Genomic DNA, 9,026 nt, shown 5'->3' with positions numbered 1-9,026 from the left:
TTTGAAGTCCTTTCCAGAACTTCGATGTGAAACGGGCGTCTCTGTCTGAAATGATGGATACGGGTACTCCATGTAGTCTCACAATCTCTGTCATATATAGCTGCCCCCACTTACTGGCAGTGTAAGTGGATTTCCCTGGCACGAAATGGGCCGACTTCGTGAGTCTGTCGACCACGACCCAGATCACCGTGTAGCCCCTTAGGGTCTTGGGCAGTCCCGTAATAAAATCCATCGACACACTCTCCCACTTCCACCCTGGCACACTCAAGGGTTGCAACAATCCTGCTGGATGCTGCCTAGGTGCCTTCACCTGCTGGCACACCAAGCATCTACTGACCAAGTCTGCCACATCCCTCTTCATGCCCCTCCACCAATAGACACTCCTTAAGTCCTGGTACATCTTCGTACTCCCAGGGTGCATGGTAAACGGGGAACTGTGAGCCTCAGTCAAAAGCTCCGTCTTAACTGCGCTGTCTTCCGGCACACACAGGCGTCCTTCAAACATAAGGCCATCGTCAGAGGATATGGAGAAGCCTTCACCTTGCTCTGTCTCTACCACGCGACGCTTCTCTGCCAAATAAGGATCATTCAGCTGAGCAGCAATGATCTTTTGCCTCAAGGTTGGCTGAACTGTCAGCTGAGCCAACTGTGCGGTAACCTCACCTACTGAGACTGCAATCTCTGCCCTCTCAAAGTCCCTGAGTAAGGGGGTCTGCTTGGTGATTAGCGCTGCTGAATGTGCAACTTTCCTACTTAGCGCATCGGCCACTACATTCGCTTTACCTGGGTGGTATAGGATCTCGCAGTCGTAGTCTTTCACCAACTCAAGCCACCTCCTCTGCCTCATGTTCAACTCCTTCTGGGTGAAGAAGTACTTCAGGCTCTTATGATCGGTGTAAATCTGAATCTTCTCACCGTACAGATAGTGCCTCCATATCTTCAGTGCAAAGACTACAGCTGCCAACTCCAAGTCATGGGTAGGGTAGTTCTGCTCATGGATCTTCAACTGGCGGGAGGCATAAGCAACTACCTTACCCTGCTGCATCAGGACACAACCTAGTCCCTTCTTGGAGGCGTCACTATAGATTACAAAGTTTCCCGAACCATCGGGCACTGTCAGGACCGGTGCAGTCACTAGCTTCTGTTTGAGCTCCTGAAAGCTCCTCTCGCAAGCTGGGCTCCAGACAAAAGGGGTTCCCTTCTTGGTCAACTGGGTCAACGGGCTGGCTATACGTGAGAAGTCTTCCACGAACCTCCTGTAGTAACCTGCCAAGCCCAGAAAACTTCGAATTTCACTAACCGTGGACGGTCGGGTCCAGTTGGTCACCGCTTCAATCTTTGCGGGATCTACTGAAACTCCCTCACTGGAAACCACGTGGCCAAGAAACGTCACCTTCCTTAACCAGAATTCACACTTGGAGAACTTGGCATACAACTTGTTGGCTCGAAGGGTCTCCAAAACTTGGTGTAAGTGCTCCTCGTGCTCAGCCTCAGTTTTTGAGTAAATGAGGATGTCGTCAATGAAGACTATGACGAACGAGTCTAGAAACTCCTTAAACACCCTGTTCATCAGATCCATGAATACTGCAGGAGCGTTAGTCAAGCCGAAAGACATCACAACGAATTCGTAATGTCCGTACCTCGATCGAAAGGCCGTCTTGGGGATGTCACCGTCCCTAATCCTCAACTGGTGATAGCCTGATCGCAGGTCGATCTTGGAGAAGACGGTGGCTCCCTGCAACTGATCGAACAGGTCATCAATCCTGGGCAAGGGGTAGCGGTTCTTGACTGTCACCTTGTTCAGCTCTCGGTAGTCAATACAAAGGCGCATTGACCCATCCTTCTTCTTCACGAACAATACTGGGGCTCCCCAAGGCGACACACTGGGCCGGATGAAGCCTTTGTCCAGCAACTCCTGTAATTGGACCTTCAACTCCTTTAGTTCGGCTGGAGCCATTCTGTAAGGGGCCCTCGAGATTGGGGCAGTGCCCGGCTCTAACTCGATAGCGAAGTCTACTTCTCTGGGAGGCGGAAGTCCTGGAAGTTCGTCTGGAAAAACGTCGGGGTACTCTCTTACCACTGGTTCGGAAGATAGGGAAACTTCCGGCTCTCTCACATCCACTACGCTTGCCAAAATACCCCAAGTACCCTGGCTGAGTAGTTTACTAGCCTTCATGGCTGAGATGACCTTGGGTATACATACCATGCCTGCCCCCCTGAATTTGAAACTAGCCTCGGAGGGAGGGTTGAAGACAACTTCCTTGCCATAACAGTCTATATTTGCATGGTTGGCTGATAGCCAATCCATGCCTAGTATCACATCAAAATCCTGCATGTCTAACACTAGCAAGGTCACGTCTAACATACGATTCGCTATCTCTACCCGACATGCCTTTATTTGTTCTTTGGATAACAGGACCTCCCCAGATGGAGTAGAAACCGACAAAACACTACCCAAAGGCTCTACCTCTAAACCCACATACTGAACGAAAACGGAGGATATAAACGAGTGGGATGACCCAGAGTCAAATAGCACAAAAGCATAGTGCCCCAAAATTGGGAGCGTACCTGTCACCACAGTGCCAGCTCGCTCGGCCTCCTGCCGGGTAGTGGCGAAAACTCTCCCCTGCTGGGCCGCAGAAGGCTGGGGCGGTGTCGTCTCAAAGGGTTTCCGAGGACACATATCAGCAGTGTGCCCCGGCTGTCTGCACCTAAAGCAGACTCCACTTCCAGCCAAGCAACGACCTCCGTGGACTCTCCCGCAGGTAGTACAAGCGGGTAGCTCTCTCAGAGTCCTCCCGGCTGCTGCAAGCTCCCGTCGGTGTCTCTGGAAGACACCTCCTGACCTCAGTGTTCGCTGCGGTGCTACGTCAGGCTGCGTCTCAACCTTTCTCTTCTGTCCCAAGGCTGACCCTCTGCCGGCAGCCTTAGACGCATCGGCTCTCTCAGGCAGGCTCAAATCCAGTGCTATACGTAGTGCATCAGCATGCGTGGCTGGGCGGAGGGCTCTGACAATGCCCTGAAGGTCTAGCCTGAGTCCTCTAACAAATTTCTCCGTCCTGGCAGCCTCATCTCTTACCATATCGGGAGCAAAGCGGGACAGCATATCGAACTCGGCGTCGTACTGCTCCACCGTCATGTCGCCTTGCTCCAAGTTTAGGAACTCTTGCAGCTTGGCGTGCTTCACATTGGCGGAGAAAAACTTAGCATAGAAGTTCTCCTTGAACTGCTCCCATGTTATTTTGCTTACATCGCCCCCTAGCATTCTCTCCGCGGTCTCCCACCAGGCGGTGCCCCTGTCCTCCAAGAAGAAGACTGCACACTGCACCTTCTGGTCTTCTGGGCACTTCATGTACCGGAAAATAGTCTCTATGGACGTCAACCACATTTGGGCCTTGGTGGGGTTGTCCATGGATCCGTCAAAGGTCTTGGGATTATACTTCCTGAAATCCCGTAAGTGTTTCGCCTCGGCCGACAGTTGAACTAGTACTGGTTGAGCTTCCTCAGGGGCTGGAGGAGCGACGGCCTGAGCCTGAACAGGGGCGGCCTGGTTCTGCTGGGCGGCAAGGAAAGGCGCCAAAGCAGCTTGCAGCATGTCCTGATAACGCTGCTCCATTGCGGCGAGATCCGCCTGGGTGACCGGTGCGTTTGGGTCGACCGCCGGTGCAACAGGTGGCGCCTCCGGCTGGCCACGACCGGCTCCTCTGCCTCCCCTACCACCTCCTCGGCGTGTACCCCTACGTGGCGGCATTCTCCCTAAAATTCACCAACAAACTTTTCACCACAAGAACTTAACACCCTATATCTAGGTCTTAGACTATTCAGGCAAAATTGTAATCTTAACATTAGCAAGGCTTTAGACATACCTGGCGAGTGCCGAAGGACCGTATAGCCATAGGGTGAAGTAAAACCAAACAAAAATGACTTACATCGTAGGTCAGTCTACAGAACCTAAAACACTGTGCTCTGATACCAACTGTAACGACCCAACTCCTTATGCTGAATCGAAGTCATTACTAAATATAGAACAAGTGGTTTAAGTCTAAAAATTTTATTAAAAGCATACGGTTCAAGAAATTCATTTATAAAAACATAAACAAGGTAGTCATGCAAAAATGTGTAAACGTTCTGAAATCCTACTCGGGCCCTATCTACATAAAAGATAGTGAAAAAATAAAAAGTACTCAAACTCAAATGCTAAAATCTGAAATAAGAAATAAGCGGAAGCGGTAGTCCCTATGGCCCTCCTCGGTCTCACTTCGGGTCGCTCGCCAGCTTGCCCTTGCCCTTGCCTCGTCCTCTACCTGAAAACATAGAATGGAGAGAATGAGTATAAAAATACTCAGTAAGGGACCCACTACTAGTCCCACTAGGTGCCTGTTAACTTCCTGTTAGAGTCCTGATAACTGGTACCCAATCTCTGGCACGTTCCCGAACACGTGCAATCATGCGCTCCCGTAGGAACGTAACTCTGGTCTTCGGTGCCCGGGGACACCTAGGACAGTCGGGATGCGAGGACCCCGTCGAGTCACTCGAGTCATGTCTATATCATGCTAGACTGGCGTCCCGTCGGACCACACAGTCCTCAATAGGTGGTGATCCCGAAGGACACCCATGCAGGTACGACTCTAACAGAAATCAAGCTAACAGGTACCCTAATTGCAGTAAACATACACATGGCATCAGCATATAACATGTCACATAAATCATTTCTACACTCTCCGTCCCGACATTCGTCGTAACCACAATAGATCTTGCCACACATAACAGGCTATAGCACAACTATATCGTCATTTGCATCATACTAGCGTTTATTTCAGGCATCATACTGTCAAATCCTCAATATGCAACATAGGGCATACACAGTCTCATACTTCAAACATGAAACTAGTAGTAGAATCTCTTACCTGGAGATCTACTTGTCGAGTCCTAACCGCGAGGCAGTACGCTTTCCAAGCGACGAAGTCCTAACTGTTTCATAAGTCAAAATTCGTAAATAGGTCGCCAACGACTAACGGTTCAAGACTCAATTGAAATAACTTACCCTAGAGAGGTTGCAGTGCTCGAGCCCCTACTGAAGAAATCCCGCGCTGCAGCAATTTCTTGGTCCAAGACGTCCCTTGAGGAAAAATAATTTAATTTAGACCCAAATTAATTTAACTAACGTCCGAGCATGGAGTCTTACCGGAAAGACCTCAATAATTAATTAGCTTACCAAAATTTAGGTGGATGGAGCCAAATTAGTCCTGGCGGCTCGGCTGGAAGAAGACAGGACCGGCTCGGCTTGGGCAGACGCGGCTCGGCTCGGTACAGGAAGCTACGCGGGCGGCTCGGCTTGCAACAGGGAGGAGATGCAGCTCGGCTACGCGGAACGCGCGGCGCGGCTTCCCACGCGGACGCGGTTCACACGCGGGGAGGGCTGGACGCGGCGCGGCTTCAGTTTCGGCTTCGGGCGCGCGGACGGTGGAGCGGCTCCGGGTTCGTTCGTCGGCTGGAGTGAAGCGCGGCGGATCGGCTTTGAGCGGCGGCTGCGGGAGACGGCTGGGCGCGGAGCGAAGCGGCTCCCTTCGGCTCGATCGGGTGGCGCGGCTGACGGAACTCCTCGGATCGACGCGGCGCTGCGAGCTTCGGCGGATCGGCTTGATCGAAGCGACGCGGCGCGGCTCAGCTACTCTCCTGATCGGAGCGGCGCGGCGTCGGCGGTCCCCCCCTTAGGTCGAAGCGGCGCGGCGGGTTCCGGCTCGGCTGGCGGCTGCGGACTCGGCTGCAGACGCGCGGAGGATGGCTCGGCTTCCCTTCGGCTTGCAGACGCGCGGTGGATCGGCTCGGCGCTTGTCGAAGCTGGCGGCGTGCGGCGTGCGGCGGCGGCGTGCGGCGGCGACGTGCGGCGGCGCGGAGGGTGGCGGCGGCTAGGGTTTCCCCTTTTTTTTTCTTTTCTTCTTTGGGGAGATGAGGAGTCTCACGTCTCCCAATGCCTCTTTTTAAAAGAAATCCCAAAATAAAAAAGAATTTAATAGCCCCCTTTTCCTCTCTCTCCACCCTTGACCCTTTCCAAGGTAATTAATTTGCCACTCCATTGATTTACTAATTTACCCCTAACTTCAATAGTTTATAAAAAAGGAAACAACTTTAGTTTAATAAGGATAATATTAACTACACTTAGTATTAATATTATTAGTGGTCCAAAATAACAAAGGAAACCGAAAAATGTTGGGCGTTACACAACCTATAGGGTATTTTTTAAAAATAATTTTTAAAACAACTCTATATTTTTCTTTTAAGAAAGTACATACATATTGAGCAAGCTTATGACTATCCTCTTTTTAAATTAACTTATCCATAATGTTAATAATATTGGCGAATATACGGATATTGTCCAAGTGAAATCTAAAGTTTAAACACGGTATTAACATTAATATTAGATGCTACCATTATTATTAGGATTATATATAGTAATAGTTATAAGGTCGAAAATACAGCACTTGCCACTATAGCGCCATACAGACCTACAGTTGTGGGGGAATCAACATCTCCTTACTCCCTATCCTTACCACTATTATATTAGTAGTCACCTAGTATTTTAGTTATTTTGACACACATATATATTTCTTGGTTCTTTTTTATATATGATATTTATGTCATATATTTGGTTCGGTTTCCGTTTCTGCGGCCGCCTCCTAGTCCACCACCAAGGCCTCTTTCTCCTTGGTGTTCTCCACTTCAGTTCTTGCTTGGCTTCTTGTACCCTCCTCCGCCTGATCCACTTCCTCCTCCTCCATATCCCCCTCCTCCGCCTGACCCTCCACCGCCGTGACCTCCTCCGCCTGACCCTCCACCGCCGTGACCTCCTCCGCCTGACCCTCCACCGCCGTGACCTCCTCCTTGTCCACCTCCCCCATGTCCGCCTCCTTGACCACCTCCACCATACCCTCCACCGCCGTGACCTCCTCCCTGACCGCCTCCACCAGACCCTCCACCGCCGTGGCCTCCACCTTGACCACCTCCGCTAGATCCTCCACCACCATGACCTCCTCCGCCGGATCCTCCACCACCTTGACCACCTCCGCCGTGGCCACCTCCTCCAGACCCTCCGCTACCAGATCCACCACCACCGCTAGATCCTCCTCCACCAGATCCTCCGCCGCCTGACCCACCACCGCTAGATCCTCCGCCTCCTCCTCCGTAACCGCCGCCGCCTCCGCTGCCACCTCTATGTTTGGCCTCTCCTACGTCATGGGCCACTGTATACCAAATATGATAAACAGGACATAGAAAATGTAATCAGTACTAAAACAAATATTTCTATAAATATTCATAAAACATTAGTCGTGTAGCATTTATTTTTTTAAGTTTCACCAAAACTTGTTGCCTGCCACGATCTTCTTTCTTTCCGTACAAAAAGATAACTTTTTTAATATTTTTTTTTTAAAAAAAATAAATTACTATGCAACAATTTTTAATTGAATGCTGCAAGGTCTATTCAAGTTTTTTCCTGAGCAATTGAAGGTTTTACATCCCCTGAATTCTTACTTAGAAGCATCCTAGTCATGGATGCATTTCAAGTATTTGTTGTTATAAATATTTCTTCTTAAAATTTTAATTAAAGTAGGTTGCTTGTAAATATTTACCATATTATTTGTATTGCTCTAATTAATTATGTGTGCAGTAATTTACAACACTGAATAAGAAAAGAAAGTACAAGAAAAAGAGTAATTTTAGGATTACAATTAGTTGTAGTGTAGACACTTAAATGAAAAAGTAATTTTATGACGGATAATAGCACGTAGGTGCATCCTCGTCTCTTACGCACAAGGAAATAATGGTTTAGTGCATTATCCTCCTTTCTTACCCACAAAAAGAAACAATGATCAAGCCATTATTTTCTAAAATAATATGATTTTTACCACGTGGCAGAACTTTATTGAACCATTATCACCCAAAAATTTGTTTTCCTTTATAATTAGACTTTATATGAGTCTATACGTCAGTCCGGTTAAAACAATCTCAAGGTCATTGATTTGTCTCTCAATTAACATATGGGAAAAAATCCACAACAACATAACAGTAGCGCTAAATTGAGCAGCATGTTAGCGGGTTTGATCGCACACATAAAAAAATATTCTTTCAAAAATAGCTTAAAAAAGTTCCCCCAAATAAGTTTACATCATTTTTACTTTATTAATATTAGTATTTTTAATAATTATATAAAATTTTAAATTAAAAGAATAATTTTTTTTAATAATATTAATATTTTAATAATTATATGAAATTTTAAATTAAAACATAGTTTTTTATAAATTCTATTGTCCCTTAAAAGTATGATTTTAAAAATTCAAACACCAAAGACACATATCGTTATTTTTCCAAAACAAATTAAATAAATAAGTTAAAATATACCTTGTTGGTCATTTTGGATAGGCTGTGTGCGGGATTCTACCGCCCACGAAACGGCCAAAGCAGACACAAGAAGAAGACACACAAAAAGAAAGCCTTTGGACTTCATTCTCTCTTCACAGCAAAACCAACTCCCACTGTACCAAAAAAAGGTGGTTTGTGATGATGGGAAAAGTAGTTGGGTTTTGGCTGCTATTTATAGAGGCTAACAGTTGAGGCGAGGGAGTGACACGTGTTTGTTCCTTAATTTTTTAAGGCATAAACCCCTTTAATTTTATTGTCAATGAGACGTGTATGTTTAAAGGTGTCCAAGGGTTGGAGCTGTGGCATCTACTCTCTGAAACTTCACATTCTTTTGCCAAGTACCACTTTATGGGAATATATACAAATTATCTCCTCAAATAACCTCGACTTAATGTGCAGTATAGTTAAATGAACCATGTAAGATATCAAAAAAGCAGAGGCATGTAGATGGTGACTCATTTGTTTTTGTGTCATTTGATCTCCACACGGCTTTTGATCTTCAGTATATATAGTGGACGTTGTATAAGTTCATTCTTGTTTGTTTTTTTTTTTTTTTTTCTTTTTGCCTGAATGCTATTTTTATTCATTTCATACCTCAAAAACTCTCC

At 47.2% G+C, this 9,026-nt stretch overlaps 1 protein-coding gene across 1 annotated transcript; it reads right to left on the bottom strand.

Moving 5' to 3' along the window:
• Positions 1-6,720: 6,720 nt before the first annotated feature.
• On the bottom strand, positions 6,721-8,551 carry LOC103496044 (uncharacterized). The gene is made up of 2 exons (XM_051079216.1): positions 8,398-8,551; positions 6,721-7,241 (listed from the first exon to the last, which is right to left on the bottom strand). The coding sequence occupies exons 1-2, from the start codon at positions 8,501-8,503 to the stop codon at positions 6,721-6,723; spliced, it is 627 nt and encodes a 208-aa protein (XP_050935173.1). The 5' UTR covers positions 8,504-8,551.
• Positions 8,552-9,026: the final 475 nt, after the last annotated feature.

This window comes from Cucumis melo, chromosome 11, assembly GCF_025177605.1.
Source record: "Cucumis melo cultivar AY chromosome 11, USDA_Cmelo_AY_1.0, whole genome shotgun sequence".
Taxonomy (NCBI): domain Eukaryota; kingdom Viridiplantae; phylum Streptophyta; class Magnoliopsida; order Cucurbitales; family Cucurbitaceae; genus Cucumis; species Cucumis melo.
The sequence above is the reverse complement of the archived record's forward strand: the minus strand, read 5'-3'. Positions and strand labels throughout refer to the sequence as shown.